Source organism: Pezoporus wallicus, unplaced genomic scaffold, assembly GCF_028554395.1.
Source record: "Pezoporus wallicus isolate ANWC-B61680 ecotype Strahan unplaced genomic scaffold, APGP_CSIRO_Pwel_v1 scaffold_6885, whole genome shotgun sequence".
In the NCBI taxonomy this organism is placed as follows: domain Eukaryota; kingdom Metazoa; phylum Chordata; class Aves; order Psittaciformes; family Psittacidae; genus Pezoporus; species Pezoporus wallicus.
In genome coordinates this window covers 4137907-4156632 of record NW_026638858.1, presented here as the reverse complement: position 1 = coordinate 4156632, position 18726 = coordinate 4137907, and the positions used below count along the sequence as shown (strand labels likewise).

Genomic DNA, 18726 nt, shown 5'->3' with positions numbered 1-18726 from the left:
GCCACGGCTGTGCTCCTCATCCTCCTCCCTGCCCACCACCCACAATGGCTAAGAGCTCAGCAACCCTGCTGCGTGCCTCTGCAAAACAGCAGCAAGTCAGAACTGAATAATTGATGCTAAGTGGAGCCTGGAGCAAAGCCAGGCCGAGGGAGGGAGCAAGGCTTTGGGCTGGTTCTGGGATGCAGCAGGGGAGAGATGGGTGAGCTATGTCTGGCAGCTTTGCACCCTGGCCTGTTTGGCAGAGGCAATACTGGAGAGTTTGGCTGGGCCTGGGAGTCTTCCTCCTCTTTGGCTTGCTGTGCTGCTCACCTGCTGCTGTGGTAGTTGCATGATGCACATGTGCTGCTGTGCTCACATGCTGCTGTATTGCTGGTGTGCTGCAAAGGGGCTGTGGCATGGAGGCTGGGAGCTGGGAAGCAGAGCAAGGGTGCACACAGTGCAGAGCATGTAGCCCAAGCCCCAGCAGCCTTGGCTGGGGCCGGTACCTTGGCTCTTCTAAACCATACACCCTGTACTCAACCCACAAGGCTCATCTGCTCTAAAGGGAGCAAAGCTGCACATGGAGCCAGGCCCATCTGCACGACCCAGCTCCCACCAGTTGCTGGTAGCCAGGATGTTTGGTGTCACACCATCCTCTGAGAAACACCACCCCTTTTCTACAGTACATCATTAGGTATAAACCAGCACATGGAGAAAATAGCCCAGCAGCTGAAAAAGGAAGGTCTGCCCAAAACCATTTCCCAAACCCTACAAACCTCGGCAGCTGAGGAAGCCCACAGGGCATATACTAGCATCATCCTGGTAGCAAGGCAGTCATGCTCACCTGACAGGACACAGGCACCATGACAGCACAGGAGATAAGCAAACCAGAGCTGAAACAACTCAGCCATCATCTCTCTGGGAGACAAAGCAGCTGGTCCCACCCCTTGAGCATCCCTGCTCACTGGCAGCAATTACAAAAGAGCCAAAGATGAGGATGGAGATAGCTTTGAAGGCACACACAAAGAAATGAGTCCAAGGGAGTGGAGTCACCCTATTCTTTCACACAATAGAACAGGTTCTTCATAAGATACACAGAAAGATGAACTGTAAGAAACCTCCATCCTTGCTCCAAAACTGGTATCAGGTCCCTAATGGTACCTGCAGATAGATGGGGCGCAAATCCTCATCTGCCCTGTGCATGGTTGGCTTTGTTGGAGCCAAGAGGAAATGATATAGAAGAACCACTCGAGCTGGAAAGCTCTGTAGTAACAGAAGGGAAACCTGGTCTGCTCCTCCTCACCCAACCACACTGCAAGTAAGGAGGATGAGGCCAGCATTTAGCCAGGGCTGCTCCATAAAACTCAAGACATTCATTCAACTACCCCCTCTTTGCCTATCAGGTATCTCTCCACCAATGAGTCAACAGCTGCCAGCTCCTGCAAACTCAACCCAGATGCTTGCAAAGCCTTCCACAAGCACTATGCGCTTGTGTTTTGGAGTCACCATTGCTGCTGGCTTAGGAATAGGCTCCTGTGGAAGCCCTCGCAGACCAAAAGGCAAAAATCTGTTCCAGCACTTAATCAGCATCTTTAAGGACTTGTAAGCAATTTTGTCAGTTGACTCAGCTGTGATGTCTTTGGAGCCCCAACCCTTCTGTAATAGGGTGTGGGGTGCGTCAATTATGTGGGAAAGAAAAGCTTATACATCAGTCCTGAGACATATGGACCCAACCAGACCAGACCTCCTCAGCCATTCCATCATTTAAGTATGGATTCAAAGGTGGCACTCCTCCATCACAAGAGATGCAGCCTCAACAGATAATCAGTGCGATGGTGCCTGAGGCCTTCTTAGAGGTGGTGTTCACACTTGCCCGAGATCCACAGCACAGCACCACATTTAGGCCAGCCTTGTCATGACCAGCTGAAGAGATCACAGCCACCAAATATGAGCTGATGTGCCCAAATATAGAAAAAAACTTACCTCTGTGCACTCCTGCAGCTTCCAGCTATGCAACTGGAATGGCTTTTCAGACTAACTGTACATTCTGCTTACTAAAGCTTGTGCCACAGAAGCAGAACTGAGATGGGCAACCAGCTCCTTATCATAAGGGAAACAACTGCAGGATCCGAAAATCACATCTTCCAGTCCAAGTACTTCTAGAACAAATGCACCTTAAGTAACGATGGGGAAGATCAACTAAATTGACTCCAAACCCAGCAATTCCTTCTCCAGACCTACATTCACTCTAATGAAAATGTAACCCTGATACTGCTTTCAGACTCAAGTTCAAATAACAAGCAGAGAACATGTAGTAAACTCATGTACTGACCTCCTGCCTGTCATGACCAGCAAGCTGCTAACCTGTACCCACATTACCAGCACCAAGTGAAACACCAAGTCCGAAGTAACAGCTCCACCTTAGTGAAGTGATACGATCTGGTTTGTGTCTACCCCGGAGATCAGATCAGAGCTGACATATCTTACTGCACATTGAAGATCTGTTGTGATTCTCCTGAAGCCAACCTCCTGGAACAAAGATGCAGTGCTGTATTAATACATAGTTTCAGGGGAAAAGGTGCAGTGTCAAGCTTTTAGCACCTCCTTTTGCTCCCAGAACTTTCAGCATGGACTTGATCACTGACCTGAGAGTCTGGGTTTCTTGTTATCTTCTAATTACAGCAAAAAGCTAACTAGTGGTGCTTCCAGCTCCTGAGATTGCCACGTTACTGACCAGCACTGTTTGACAAAGGGCGCTGGCTGCCTTGCTTGTGCTGGGTGCAATCCACAACATGAATGAGATTGGTCTGCAACCTGCTAGAATTAGAGCACCACCCATCAGTCAGATCCTCCAGTTCCAGCTCCTACCTGCCTAATGGAATTCTGAAGTGCTGTCCTATTGTAGCACTGAGATGAAGGTGTACCCTGGCTGCTGAAGAACTTCTAGGTCCACCTGCAGAATCCTAGTGACTCGTAGCACATTGATTTAGCCGTACAGAAAATAGGACTATAACCAGCCTGTAGAAAAGAGGGGCTGGTTTGTGGCACCACTTGAAGTACACAGCCGTGAGGAGTGGCCCAAGGGAACAACAGTATTTTGCAACAAGAAGACACTCAAACAGCTAAGATAACACATGTGGCTTGACCAGACCCAGAGCTTTCCTGAGCAAGCTGGAAAACCTCACCCTGTGGGGTGCAGAGAACTCTCTGAAGGGGCTATTGTGTGACTGCAGGTGGTGCTTGCTCTCCTGACCGCTGGTGCTGCCAGAGCTCCTTAGCTCTCTTGACTGTGGCTCCTGGTCCTTGACTTTGGCCTCTGACTTCCAACCAGAAAGAAGATAGCTCTAACCACTGAGAGTTATCCAGAGTCCAGCCCCCGAGAGAGCTCCAAACACAGCGTTACTTCTCATCTGAAGCCCTCCAGATACAGATATCCCTTCGATCACCAAGGGCCTGGTGAAAGAGATAAGCTCTATTGCAGAAAACAAGCACCAGGTTCCTAGTGCACTAACACCACCAAGCAAGGGCCCCCACATCACCCCAGACATTAACAGTTAAGGTGAAGTAGCCCTGCCCTCTGCCCTGCCTGCAACTGCACACAAGCTGCTGACTTAGGAACAAACCCTGTACTTGCAGACTTCACACTTGAAACCTAGGTTGGGAGGTTTTCTGGTCCAGCCCCACCATGTAACACCAGACTCAGCATCTCAGCTGTCCTCCATCACGGGGACAGGCGCTACTGCAAACTGCACTCCCAGCTACAGGGAGTTACCTTTGGGTAACCAGAGCTGGGATCAGCCCTTCTCCCGCAGGAACTCGGTGCCAGGCAACTGCAGCCAGGGTGGGGTTGCTCCCCACAGCAGTTTGGAGTACAGGTACAAAAAGCAAGCCATTAGCACAAGTCCTCTCTTGCCCAGCCAAAAGCAACTCTAAGCAGCATTGTAGTTTAATGCTGCTGCCTGGCATGACAGAGGATGAGGAGTGGGATGGGAGATGCCTGCACGGATGCTGGGAGCCCCTGGGTGGGCTGTGGCTTTGTGCTGAGGGCGACCAGGGTTTCTGTATTGGTTTTGAGCTGTGAGATGTGACTCACACACTTTTCCTGCTGCTCCCAACCCCTACCAGCCCTGGCTCCTGAACCCAGCACCTCTTCAGGCCTGGGCTAGCCCGTGCAGAACAGCTCCCTGCCGCACTTGGCTGGATCACCTTCATCCTCTGATGCTCTCAATTTGGGATGCCAGCTAAATTGGTCTGTGCAATACTCTGGGAGAGGGAAAGGCAGCAAGTACCAGGCTGCCTGCTGCACTGGGCACAATGCCTCCTCTTGGCCCTGCAAGTGAAAGGCACATGGGAGAAGCCAGTAAAACCACAGGCAAAAATCCCAAAGGAGCAGGGCTGAGTGAGGATGGGCTTCTCAAGAAATTAGCCCTTATCCAAAACACTCTTACCCACCCTAAACCCAATGACTGGAAGTCTGAATCCTTTAGTCTTAGTTGTTGAGCAGCCAGACAGCCGTCTGCAGTGCAGGAGAGTCCTTCTGCTACGTGCTCAGCAGTAATTAACCGTGCACAGGGCAGGTGAGGATTTGCATATCATTATACGCTGCTGACAGAATGGAACAGCCCAAGGTGTATGTTCTCTGCCGTGTTAGCAGAGGCACTGGCAGGGAGCAGAAAGGCCTAATTCTGCCTGTGGAGCACAAACATTTGGGAGGTGCTGTGCAAAGAGCTGCCTGGAAAAAAATAATAAATCAAGGAAGCAACAAACTGGCACCAGCTGAAGTGAACCCAGCTCTCAGATCTCCCCGACACTTCTTCCCTTCCAGGCATCACATCTGAGGCCATAAAAAATCCCACAAGGACTAGGCTGAATGCAAAGCACCAGGGGAGCACCAAGGGTGGTCCTACCAAAACTTGGGACAGGCAAAGGCTTTTAGGGACACGATGACAACTTGCTGGAGATAAACCAGCTCTGTCCTTGAAGGACACCCCATCCTGCTCACCTTCGCGGTCTGCAGCATGACCTCAGTCGGTGGAGAGCAAACCTCCGCGCCCTTCCCTCCCTGCCCATGCCACCAGCAATCCTCCCGGAGCACCAGCGGCAGCACCCTCTGGACGGAGGACAGAGCCATCAAGAAGGTTTGTCGAGACCATCAAATAATAATTTACTGTGATTTGATCTGTGGCTTTGTACAGTTGCTGGGGTGGGAGGAGGCCAAAAGAGGAGGGGATGAGGAAAGAAAAACAACAGAAAAAGTCGCTTGCCGCAGGCTTGGGTGAAGTGCGAGATAGTCCTTGGAGGGGCTCATGCTCCCCCTGTCCTCTTCCTCCTCCTCTTCCTCTCCCCCTATACTCCTCCTCTGAATCCATATGCTTCTTCCTTCACTTCACCTCTTTCCTTGCGCACTGCACAGTGGGAACCTCTCCAAGACACGGTCCAATCAGCTGAAACCAAAGAGGATGCTCATTAGCACCCATTCACCATCAGCACCAAGAGGGGCTGTTTCCATTACCCACCCCTCAGCATTCTGGGATGACCCTGCTAACGCCCACAGAGGGAAAGCACAGGGCTACACAGGCCTTAGAGGTCTGGACCTGGCTCAGCAAAGCATCTGCACATGCACTGAAGGGAAGAAGCAGATGGTCTGTGGAGTAATGGGTGAGCCTCGGGCATCTCACCAGACCTTCTGCCTCTGTCCAAACCTCACTGTGGGAAAGGGCAATGTCTGATGAGATCTTTCTCCCTCCTCCAGGGATGATGGAAACCACAAAGTCCAGGGCAAATGCAGCCAGATTTCCCCGACTCCCTGGCTACACACACAGCCTTCTTTCTCTTCCCCAAAACACAGCATGTCCTTGCCTGGCTTCTCCTTTTGCACCCTGAAGTTCCTCCCTCTCTTCTCTTGGCTACTGCAGCTAGAATAAGCTGGGATGCCTGGTTTCCAGTTTCTGCCTAAGCAGAAAATGATGTGGGCAACTCATGGGGCATGCTCTCTTAACAGAGGGGAGCATTTCCAAGAGATTCCTTCCCACCACTTCTTGCCCCTCTTTTTGAAGGCACAGCCTATGCCAGTGCTGGCCACCAGGCTGTGATGGGGACCAAGCTCCCGACAGTCATCGTAGGGGAGCAGTGGGAGCAGCAATGCAGAGCTCATGCCATCAGCTGTGAGCCAGAGCAGGAAATGAGCCCTGAACTCACATCCCCATCTGCAGGAAACGCTCCTGAACATCTGGAAAACCCAAACATCTGGAAGGCCTCCCTTAGCAGTGATAAGTGCTGGGCACAGTACTCGGCTTGGCCCCTGGGAGGCCTCACACGCACCTCTGCTGGGAGCAGAGGGGTGTGGTGCTTGGGTGGGTTTTTGCTCAGAGGAAGCAAATGCTGCCAAACATTTCTTTCCTTCTTTTGGGGGAAGAGCTCTGTGTGCTCACAGCCTTTGGCTCAAACAGCAGAGGAAAACCAGCTGCCCATTTCCACACTCAACGAGTCCCTCTTAGCACCTCCTCTGGACACTATGTACTTCTCCTTAGGACTCCAGCAGTTGTGTAAAGGAGTGAAGGGCCAGTCTGGCTGCGTGGGAGACCCCCAAAAGACATTAAGTGCAAAGTTCATGCGCACTTTTCTCCCACACCCCAGTCCTAGACATCCTTAGATGTACATCTCCCTGATGTACTCTTCCCAATTGCTTCTCTCTCCATTTCTGCCATGGGAGGTGGTTACACAGCCAGATGTTCCCAGGCATTTGGCTTAAGGCCACCCAGCTTATGCAGGGACACCAACAGGAGCTCTCCCTCACTGCTATCCAGCCAGGATTGCAATGATTTAAATAAACTCATCATTAAAAAACAAAAACAAAAAACAAGGAAAGAAGAAAAACAGGCAAGTGAACACAGACAATATGAAAAACACTGCTTCTGGCTCCAGCACGCCCTATTTATAAAGGCAAAACAGCCCCCTTACGGCTAATTCTCAACATTGCATCAGTTCCAAATATCCCGGGGGATACCTCTAATGGGGAAAACTCTTCCCAGGAACACAGAACTTTCACAATGAGACAGGTCTGCTCTGAAGCTTAAGGACAAGGCAATTTATGTGAGTGCATGAGTAGGCAATGAGCTCACTCAGCTCTTCATCTCAACCCTTCTACAGCCAGTCTGGTGAACACACAGTGAGCCATGCACCTTCACACCTTCAACACCAGCTTAAGTCCCCACTCAGAGGGGCAGCATGGAAAGAAGCTTTCCCAGGGGAAGCACAAAAAAATATGTATTTTTTTTTCTTTATTCAATTCTGTATAATTTTGCTCCACAAAATGAGGGGGAAATATACAACACCCCTTTCCTCCTACACACTTCCTCAGGAAAGTGGGAATTTCGACCTACCTGTATCTTGACAGAAAATGCTACTTCAGTCAAAAATGTGTGTCATTAAAACAATACCATTGCTGGAATTATTTCTGCTGCATTTGTTTGCAGGTGAGTGCATCTGCAGTCACCTCCTGCCCTGCTTCAAGTGTTAAGCCCCATCTCCTGCTTCCAATATAACCCTGCTGCACCTCATCTCCTCCTTTCAAAACTCACCGTAGTCACGATATCACACATTTACAGTTCATGCAGCCAGGGCCGCTCTCATCTGGGGGATTCAGCTTGCGCAGCTTGTGCTGACGGATCTCCCGCACCAAGGTGTAGAAGGCATCTTCAACGCCCTGGAAGAAAAGCATCTCTTGAAGCTCTTGAGATTCAGGCTTTCAGCAGCCTGAATGAGGTCCGCCAGCCAAGAGACAAGCCACCACTAGACCACTGAAGGTATCAGCTACTCCATTTCCACCTTTGTGCTCTGGAAGCCCGATATGGTCCTTCTGGCATGGGTATACACTACCCGTCAGTCTGCCAAAATAGACCATGGATAAGACTAGCCAAGTTCCCTGAGCTTAGCTGACCTGCAGTGACTATGGGGCTATTCCAGAACCCTGGAGAAAATCCTGAGAAGGTATTTTCCCTTCACTGTTGTCAAAGCAGAAATGAGGCACTTCTCCAGACTGGAGGCTCAAGCCTGAAGAGGGAATGTCCTGATGGAGCACTTAGACCTGAGGAAGCAACTAACCCTGGCTCTTACACCCACCTGTCTGCAGGGTAGTGTCAGCCCATTACTGCCTCTCCAGGACAGCACTGGAGAGAAGAAACAAAGATTTTGGTTAAACCCCTCCTCCTACCTGTCTGGTTTTGGCAGATGTTTCTATGTAGGGGATCCCATAACTCCGGGCCAGGTCCTGCGCTTGCCGGGTTTCCACTGTCCGTGCTGGGAGGTCACATTTATTCCCTACCAGCACCATGGGAACATCATCTGAGTCTTTCACCCTCTTGATCTGCTCCCTGCAAGAGTTAAGAGGTGCTAAAGTGAAGGGAGAAAAGGCATCAGGAGTCAGCTCCAGTACATTCCCCACCAGCTTCTTGGTCAAGAATTAACAGGTACACTTTGCTCCTGCCAAGTGCCTTGTGCTGGGCATCCAGGAGAATGTAAATGACCACAGCACATGAGTAAGCAGCAAAATAGCTAGGGCGCTTTTGCAAATGAAAATGGAACACACTTCTGCTCTTTAAATGCAACTGTTTACAAAACACAACTTGAAATGGTGATCTGTAATAAGACATGAGCTTAAGATAGTTAAGCTAAATAAAAATGAATACTCAAGCAGTTACCTGTGTTATTGCCAACGTTTTAGATCAAGTAATCCCCCTGAATGGGGATTTAAAAGAAATACTTAAAGCATCACACCTGCAATCAGAATCTGCTGAGCTGAAAAAACAGCTTTGGCAGATATAATCTTTTCTGCAGATGCAGAGGCAGGATTTGCTTCCTTTCGGTTTAGTTCAGGTCACTCAAAGTTGAGAAACCAACTGGGAAGCAAAAGATTCATACTGCTCACTTCTTCATTCCAACCTTGGATTTAAAACTAGGTGGGTGAGGATGAGATCTACCAGTTCTAAAAATCTTAAAGGCCATTATCACTACAGGCAATCAATTCAATTCCCTCCCGATAGATAACAACTTCCTTTGCTTAATAAATCATTTAACTTCAGATGCAAAACAGCCTTTTTTCCTTGCCCGTGGACCCAGATCATTTAAGATGGTTTTATTTAACTAATAAAAGCAGTATTTTAAATGCTGATTCCTGCATTTAATTGAATTCAAATTTCCATCTAAAGCAGCTGGACACGTATCACACATTAAAAAAAAAAATCAATCATCTTTTTTTAATGGAGCAGAACATGGTAATGAAGTCTGACTGTATGTACAATACGCCATAAAGCCACTTAAATGTTCCATGTAACATCCTGATCAGCAAATGCAAGTACTAAATTTAGTGCCCAGGCTACACTTAGCTGAAGAGATACCTCCTAATGGTCACAACCAGGGAGAGCCAGCGGTTCCCTGGGGAATATTCTTTTAAAAGTGAAAACACAAAAAGCACAGGCAAAACAAGATGAAAGCCAGTGATTTACATCATGATTAAAACCAGGCCTTGAAACCAAGCCACCCTGTGAGTGATTCACAGGCACCAGCCCTGGCACAAGGATGAACGCTGCTGAATCCCTCAGGTGCTTTAGGAAAATCCCATCCTTTGTCCTCCAGTTAAGCTGAAACAAGCCAAATTAGTCCAACCATATAGTTATTACACTGAACATGCCTACTAACTGGTGAGTGAGACATCTCAACAGCTCAGAGCAGCACCTGTGACTATGGAGCAAGGAAGGGCCGTGCCTGCACTCAGAGCTGCGGGATTATCTGGGACCTGGGTTTATGATGAGGGGCTGGGGTACATGGTTCCTTGGCGGGCAGTGGACAGATGACAGAGTGGGGACAGGCAGAGTCACCTCTTGTATCCTCTGCAAGTGCCTCTCATCACAGCCAAGCCTCAAAACAAATGCATATGGCACAGAGATCCCTCCCATCAAGGTAACCAGGGAAGATTTCACCTCTTTGGCTCTCCAGCTTTTCAGGGGTGATGGCAGCAGGGGAGAGAAGCACGGGTGCAGCCAAAACAGGAGCATACCGGGATGGGGTCTCTGCTCTGCCACTGCCCTCTCAATACTTGCCATTCCTGGGCAAGTCGCCTCACCAGGGTTTTGACTCTCCTGCTTCATCCTTGCCCTGGTTGAAACCAAGCTTTAATGGGCCAGGACTGCCTCTACCTGCATGTGTGCAGCCAGCAGACTGCAGCCTCACTGCGACAGCTGACAGCAGGGGAAGCAGCCCCCCTGCCCTTCCCAGCCTCCTCGCTCAGGTCCCAGACCCAGCAGAAGTCACTGAGATCGACTGCACTAACAAAGCAATTCCATTAATTAGAGAGGGACGGGAGGGGGTCAGAGAGGATCAGCTCTCTCTCTAGTCACCATAAACACTTAAACATTACATTATCAACTCTCCAAAGGCCACAAGCAATCCCTTTGGATGGGTTTTATTGGAGTCACTGACATTAGCCGTCTGCTTCACCTCTTCCCTGGGGAATGGCCACTTCAGCTAATTGTCTTTGCCGGCAGCCAGCGTTTCCACCATGGGGCCTGATCTAAAAGGGAGGGCAGGAGGGTGCAGCAGCAAGGCCTTCCCTTTGCACAGGGCAAGGGAGAAGGGGCCCTTCCCAGGATACCAACCTGTACTGGTGAATATCTTCAAAGGACTTGGTGTTGTTGATGGCAAAGACGCAGAGGAATCCTTCCCCCGTTCTCATGTACTGGTCTCTCATGGCACTGTACTCCTCTTGCCCTGCAGTATCTAAGATGTCTAACAAGCAGGTCTCTCCATCGATGACAACTTGCTTTCTGTAGGAATCCTGCAGGCCAAGAAAGAGCGAGAAAGGGAGAAGGATGTGTTAAAGAGGGGCCTGTGTCCACCCAAGTGAAGGGATGCAGACAGTGCATCTCTTGGAAGATGCTAGGTCATGCTCTGCCTGGGTGTAGCTCCCACTGAACAGCTGACTCAATCTGTTTCCAAAACGGGAGGGAAAAGAAAAACAAAAAAAAAGAAAAATGGAGCAGCCGAGTGGGTTTACCTTTCTCTGGAGAGCCACAGAGAAGACAGTCCCTGGCTTGCTCTTACCATTCCCAGCCCTGCCTCTGGCAGACCAGGGGCAGCTTCATCTCTACCACACTGCATAGCACTTGACAACTATTTTCCTAAGCTTTGTTAAGTCCCAGCTAATACCTTCTGCTGCCAGCCCTGCCCAGGTACTGGAAGAGGACGCACAGGAAAGGCAACACTGGCCAGTCACGGCTTCCAGCCACCATCTGGGATCTGTGTGGCTGGAAGGTGTTTAAGATCACCTGGAAACCCAGCGCCTCCAATGCATCTCAGATCAAGCACCGGAGGTGATGTGCCATCAGTGAGGCTGCAAACTGCGCTTGATGGCAAACCTCTTCTTCAAACATGAGAGAAAAACAAAATAAAAAGAAATCACACTGTGAGAAGGGTGCTTCCCACAACCAGTCTGTGCCCAGAGGGCTCCAGAGGAGGTAAGGACTATCCAGGCAGGTGCCTTTGAAGTTGGGGGTTTCCCTGCAACTTATCGCAGCTGGAGAAGGCCTGAAAATCACCACAGGCATCCCTGAAAAGGTTTCATTTTCAAAGCAGGCTCCTCAAAGCACTGCTCTTCCCCACTGTGCCTCTCTCCTGTGGTCAGTTTCATCAGCAGGGATGCTGCTGGGGCAGCCCCTGTGTGGAGGAACAGCACCATCCCTCTCCAACAGCTGTTCCCTGGGCATGGCGGCAGCATCCTCAACTCCCAGCACGAGAAGGAAACCAAAGTGAAAGGTATGAAAAAGGTGTGAGTCAGCAGCATGATTTCTGCAGCCACTTGCAGAGGCTACAGCTGCAGTTTAAATTCATTCAAATGTCTGCTGCTCTTCTGAAGACCACAATAATGTTATCAGATGAGCTCTGCAGGTCTGCAGACAGACAGTGTAGCAAAGGCCACTGACAGGACCAGCAGCAGCACACAAAGGGAATGGGGCCAAGGCGGCCTCCACCCTTTGGGTCATTACTACAGCATCATCTTCCTGGGCTAATTAATGTCTTTCTTCACCTTATGGAGAGGGATGTGAAATCAGCGGAGATGAGATCTGCTCTGCCACAACCTTCTCAGCCATGCCTTCCCAAATAGGGGACTGCTGATCCACCAGGAATAAGTGTGGAGTGATGGGCTGGCTTCCAGCCAACCACTCTGAAGGCAACTGGCAGGCTGCCCTGCAGGGATGTGCTCCCATTTCTAATCAATAATGTATCTGGAGCCTCCTCGGTGTAAGGTAAAAGAGCAGTGGTTTCACCTCTGGGGCCCAGTGCTTGACAGGGACTGGCACAAGGGACCCCAGCGCCTGCTCTGCCCAGCAGAGCATCCTCCCACCCCTGTGTCCTGGCTTGCATCCAAAGGACCAGCCTCAGCACACATGTTCACAACTAATTGCCAAGTCCCCAGTCTGAGGAGCCCTCACCAGCAGACAGGACACCTATGGAGAAGCAATCCCACATCTCAGCTCAGGTCATCAACAGCCTGCCTGTAAGGCCAGACAGCTCACTAGCGCAGCACAGGCATTATCAGCCTGGTACCCTGCTCCCCAAGGGAAGGGGACAAGCTCTCCTCACCCTTGTTTTGTGTCCAGCTTCATCTAACCCCTCTCAGAATACTTGGGATGGCGGCTCAGCCACCCCTGCCACACTGCCAGGTGACCTGCCTGCTGCTGCTGCAGGGGTAGCTGCCACCAGGCACCAGCATCCTGCAGCCTCAATGCTCCTCTGCAGCCCCTCGCATCCTACCTCACCTTCTTGTGCAAGAGAGAGTGGCTGGACCCAGCTATGAAGTGCCAGGCAGCAGAAGCAGTGTCCACTTGGGGTTCAGACTCAGGATCCCAGATAGATGATGGGAGCATCCCATTTGGGCTAAGGGACCAGCAAAGAGGTCCATTTGTTAAATGCTACAGTCAGAACATGACCAGAGGCTTGAGAAGGCCGTTACTAGCTGACTGCTAGAAGCTGGAAGATGAATCAACCTTTTTCTCAACACAATCCAACTCCATCCCTGCTGATTCACCATGGGACACTGCCAGTAGCATACATTTCCTTGGTGTCTTGGCCCTCCTGATCCAAAGTAAAGGTCTTAAAGCTCATCAGGAGCCCAAGAGCAAGCATGTGAGCACGTGCTGTAGGTTGGCCAACACTGAGTTACAAAGCCAGACATTTGCACTAGTGAATCAGGAGGGCAGGAGGAGGGCAGGCACTCAGGTGGGGTCTGCCACAGACGGGACAAACTTTCTTCTTCATCCCTCCTGCCTTGGGGAGCATCTTCTCAGTGCACCCTGACCCACTCACACCTCCCCTTTGCAGGGCAACCTGCGCTCATTTCATTTAAGGAATGGGCAACGCCTTTGCTCCATGCATGTATACTCTCTTCCTTTGCCTTTTATCCTGCTCATTTCAGCATTGCTCCGTTGTTTGTTAGCCAGCTGAACAGTCAGAGTCAGCTCCTGGGCATGATCCAAAGCTGCTTAGTCACAGGAGGGTGGTTTGTTGGTCACATTCATATAGCTGGCAGGTAATTCTCTGTGCATCCTAAATCCCCGTAAAATTAAGTATAATTAAGAAGAGTCACCCTAGAATGAGTGAGAACATTGCCAGGGTGGGGGATGCGGGGCACAACCAAGGGAGCTACAAAGGCATGAGGGATGGTGGGAACTGCAAGTGGAAAAGCACCAGGGGCAAGAGAGGTGAAGAGCAGCTCATGGCTGCTTTAGGAAGAGAAGAACAGAGTGGGGCTGGGAGAAAACAAGGGAGGAGAGCAGGCATCTCCCAGGGCACGGCAGGAGCAGGCAGCGTGAGGAGGGTGTGCTGGGAAATGCCATGGAAGGTTTACATTCCCCGCTGCCTATTTACATGGAGAAAAATTCCCTGCAGGGTACATACAGGGGCAGGCAGCTGGAGACAGAAAAGACAGGATGCCAACGCAGTACACTGGGTCAGAGCTCCCTCTGCCCACCCTGGAGTCCAAGAGAGGACCCATCCATGCAGATGTCTCTCCCCAGAGAGGTTTCCCTCTGCCTCTTTTGCCAAAACCAACCTGGAATGGTTTTTTAAGAAAAGGGAGGGAAGAAGGCAACTGCATCCCTAAGCAAAGTGCAGCAATGAGACTCAGGAGCCCTTAAATTAAATTCCAGTCTCTGCCATGGACTTTCTAGGTGACCTTGGCCAAATGATGCAATAGCATATGCTTTTAAGTGCTTTCCCTCCTTCCAGTCTCTGTAGGATTGCAAGACTATTTCTGCCTTTCTACTAAGCCTTGTCTTGCTTGTTTATTTAAGTTGTAAGCTCTTCAGGGTGGGGACTACACATACAACACCTACCACAATAGATTTCTGGTCCCAGCTGGGGCTCTTTAGCCATTATGATAATAATAACTGCAGCAACCACAGCTGCATATTTACACATCTGGTAGAAAATCCTCTAGGAGTGCAGAGAGAAATGTTACTGTCCAAGAAGCATGACAGAGCTGTAATCTGCCTTCCCAGGATGGGCTTACTCCTCATGCACAGCAGCAGCTCCTGCCCACATCTCCCCCAAACAAAGGCACAAGTTATGCACGGGGTAACTAGCATCTCACTAGCAATGGTGAAAGCAGTCGGAGAATGGAATATATTTTCAAAAAGTAAAAAACCCCGACAAAACAACAGTATAATGGATATTGACGACCAGACTCCCTCTCTCTACAGCCTAGAGGAGAAGAGGGTCCCTGTCTGCTTCTCCAGGCAGGCTGATGAGCTAGACAGGCCAGTGAAACCATCCATGCCAACTGTGAGACCCATACATCAATCTTTAACTCCTCTCGATGGAGCAGAGGCAGCACTCCGTGAACCACAACAGTTCAACAGCTCAGCACGTCTCGCTCAAACCACAGGACATCCATAATACGACCAAGCTCTGATAAAACCCATTTCATCAGTAAATCTCAAAATACCCTGCTTGAGAAGTCAATATATTTACTCTGATTTCACAGGAGAAATGGAAGCACAGGCACAAAATGGCTCTTCAGTGCCAAACCTTTAACCCCTCCCTACACCATCACCTCAGCAGAGTGGAGGAGTTTTATGCTGTCTTTCAGTCCCTGCCTGGCTCTGTCCTCTTTTGCTGCCTCCCTTGCAGTCACTTTTCAGCACCACTGTCCTTCTGCAGAAGGCACAAGTCAATCACTGCAACCTTTGAACATGTGCACAGAGACTCAGAATAGCTCTGCGAAGCAGAGCAACACCCCTGCTTTAGTTCAGTTAAGCTCACCCCTGCTTGAGACCAAGCTGAACACACTCTGGATTGGAGGCAAGGTGAAGAGCAAGAGGAAGACATGTAGACAGACTCCCTGCCCAGAGCCACTTACCTCTATCGTGGGGTCATACTCATCAACAAAATGGTTCTGAATGAGCTGTATCGTCAAAGCACTCTTCCCAACACCACCAGCTCCCACCACCACCAGCTTATACTCAGTCATCTTCCAGCTGACCCCAGCTCAGGACTTCCAGGAGCACCCACCTACAAGGAGAAAAACAGTATTAGGAGAGGGGGTCCTTCCCATGACTGTCTGCACTGCAGCAGGGCTGAGCAATCAGCCCCCTTTCCTGCTGGGAAAGGCAGAAATCTGCAAAAACAAGCCTCATTCCTCAGGTATCAAGTGTTGCTGATATCTTCTGTGCATCCCAGAAGCACCCAAATGCAGTGAGGTCTGTGATCTGGCATGCTGTAACACAGAGACACCTAATTCTACAAGGCGGAGGCAAAGGGATACCACTCTTGAGGTTTTAATGGTCTTTTTAAGTTGCTTGACTTCAGCAGGGATTGACGATGGGACATGGTAAACCCGATTCACTGCTATTGTGGTTGGCAGAGCCACCCCTCAGCTCCTTGGGGTGAAAGCCAGCAACCGACCATCAGGGATGCAATGTGTTTTAATGTAGCTTTATGAAATTAGCACCCTGGTCTCTCATCTCAAGTTTGCAGACACGTCACCAGCCTGGCAAGTGTGGCCTGGAAATGGGGAGACGGCAGGATGGCACACATACCCCAAGGGTCAAGGGCTTTCTTACAGTCTTCCTACCCATCACATTTAACTATCCTGGGAATCTAGCCACAGAAAATTACACTTATTTCAGTCTGCACCTCCAGCATCCACTGTCTTCTGCTTTTATGGTCCGATGCTCTGGGGTCTCAAACATTGAGAAAGCCTCACCTAAACCCATGAAACTTGATCTAAAAGTACAGCATGGAACTGCAACAGCCAGAGTTATTTAACCTAATACTCTCTGCTAGTAATAAAGGTTACTTTAAAATGGGCAAAATAATCCACCAAAATGAATACAAAACCCTGTTTATGCTATGATATGCTGCAATCCTTTAGCCTGACTAGATGCAAACTTCACATATTCCCCGAACAAACCTCAGAAGGGAGTGTTCCTCATAAGAAATCTGGCTGTGCAAATCAAAAGCAAACCCTACAGTAACCAATGTAAGAGGTATGTTTTTCCAGAAGTACTCAGCACTGTCACTGATTTGTCTTATCTCAAGCTGGCGATCCAAAATCACTAGATAGATTTGAAAGTCTTAGCCAACATGATCTGGATGTCAATGTCCATGGGGGCAGGGAAAAGTTCCACCCCCCCCCACCCTCCACCCCCCCTTAGCTCCATGGCTTCATCCCCAAGGCTGCGTTAAGACCTCAGACCACAAGGCAGGTTTGAGCTAGTGGCACATCCACAACCCCTGTCCTCCAGCTAACAATGCCTCCTGATGCACTGGCCATCTCAAGAGGGAGGAGGGAGCAGAAGAGGCACCCCTCCTCCCAAGAGATGAAGCTGGCATGTCCCACAGGGGAGAAAGAGATGCTATCATGAAAGGTGCTAATTGGGAATGATGATTAGGGTCAGGATGAGCAAACCAGCTTTTGCAGCACTGCGTACTTGCCACAGCCCCTCAGCAGGAGAAACTTCAACCCACTCCTGCACCTCATCCCCTAAATTTCTCCTCCATCTCCACCAAGATGAACAAACTTTAACTCAGGAAGACCCCTTCATTCAGCTGCAACCCCTGCCCACTGCAAATTACCCCAGGGTCAGACACTGGTCCACAGCCATCACCTGCGAGCTGAGGACATCACCCAGACAGCAGGTACTGCAGATACAAGCTCATGGTTCCCCTGGCCCATCACCACCTGACACAGCCTGCAACATCACTGCACAGAGATTAGACAGTCTTCCTCCCATCCCCCGAATGTTAAATCACTCCATGCTCCTCCCTGGGCTCACCAGCCCAGCTCCTGAAACCATAGAAGCTGGTACAATGTGTGCCGGCAAAGGCCACTCTAGACCCAGGCTGCATCTGATGCATTTGCTAACGGTGCAAAGATCTAATGGAAATGAGGCCAGAACTTTCTGCCTTCAATCCCCACCAGACTGCAACCTTAAACCACTCAGACAGTTCAATCACCCACTCAAGCTGGGAGCAGTCAGACACAACTGCCTCTTGTCAAAGACCTTTTCTGAGCTGCTGTCTCTGTAGCAGGAAGGCAAACAAAGCTCATGCCCTTCTCAGCATCCAGAGTCCTGAAGAAGGGCAAGGGAGGGTGTGTGAAAGAGTAACCAGAGCAGAAAACACAATGTCCTTTGGTTACTGTGCCATTCTTCACTGCTGGAAAAGCTGAAGGTTGTTAAACACTGCGGAAAAGTGTGACTGTGGGAGAAATGAGGTGAAAATAATGTGATACCCAAGGTCCATACCCGAAAGTGCCACTGCTTCCCAGAAAAGTCTGATGTGCCTCTGTTCTGGTGCCCAAGGGAGAAATGCAGTTTGAAAGCAAGGCTATGTAAGACAATCTGTTATCACACTGGCTGTGTGCACACTGCTCTGTTAACGCACACCCTCACGTATGCATATGAACTTCCCACATACACTACTTCTCAAGGACAAGAGAAATCCCCACCCCAGGCTTCTTGTCTTTCAGGAAGACACAACTGCCATGAGGGACTGTGACAGGCTGAAAAGGGGACTGAGAAGCAAACACTGACTGACCCTCTCCACCAAACAGTGCTGGCCAGGAGAGAGGATCACTCTTGCAGCGGAACAGATGAACACAGAAGGGTCTCTACAACCAGCTTCCATCTTTCATACAAAGCATGGAGATCTGCAACCCCTAGCAAAACATACGGAGGCTGTAAATAAAACCCTGCAGCAGCTACAATGGACCTTGTTCTGCATCTGATGCTGATGATGTAGCAGCAGCCATGACGATGCTCAAGGGTACCTGCACAACCACCAAGGCCTATTGGACTTGCAAAGCAGTGAGAAAACCCTAGACTCAATATGGGGAAGGCATGAGTCCCTGAGGACAGGGTCCTCCCTCGAGACCACTGCAGTGGAAGGCACTGCTTGGCCTATCTCTTCAGAAGACCCTCAGCCCACACAGCCACACCAGGCTCTTGGTCCACACTGCAGCAGGATGTGGAGGCCGAGGTGGTTACTCACAGCAGCTTAAGGGTCTTCCCCAGCTCAGGGCTGCAGCTGAAGCTGCTGCACCTTCGCCAACTCTTCACCACCCCACATGCCTTCCTCTCCCCAGCAATGGCAGAAGAGGCTCTGCAGCTTGCTGAGGATGGCAAAGTCCACCTGATTGTTTCATACCATTGCTGCAAACATGTCCTAATATAGAGCGAGAGTGTGGGGAAT

General features: G+C 50.0%; 1 protein-coding gene across 2 annotated transcripts in view; it reads right to left on the bottom strand.

Annotated features, from left to right (window-relative positions):
- Positions 1-5118: 5118 nt before the first annotated feature.
- HRAS (HRas proto-oncogene, GTPase) overlaps positions 5119-18726 on the bottom strand; it is a 42671-nt gene continuing 29063 nt past the window's right edge. For both annotated transcript variants that reach the window (XM_057412761.1, XM_057412762.1), the window contains 5 exons: positions 15392-15543; positions 10632-10810; positions 8192-8351; positions 7560-7684; positions 5119-5423 (listed from right to left, as the gene is read on the bottom strand). In XM_057412761.1, coding sequence (XP_057268744.1) covers positions 7565-7684; positions 8192-8351; positions 10632-10810; positions 15392-15502 — 570 coding nt within the window. In that variant the 5' untranslated portion in view covers positions 15503-15543 and the 3' untranslated portion in view covers positions 5119-5423; positions 7560-7564. The remainder of the gene's footprint in view (positions 5424-7559; positions 7685-8191; positions 8352-10631; positions 10811-15391; positions 15544-18726) is intronic.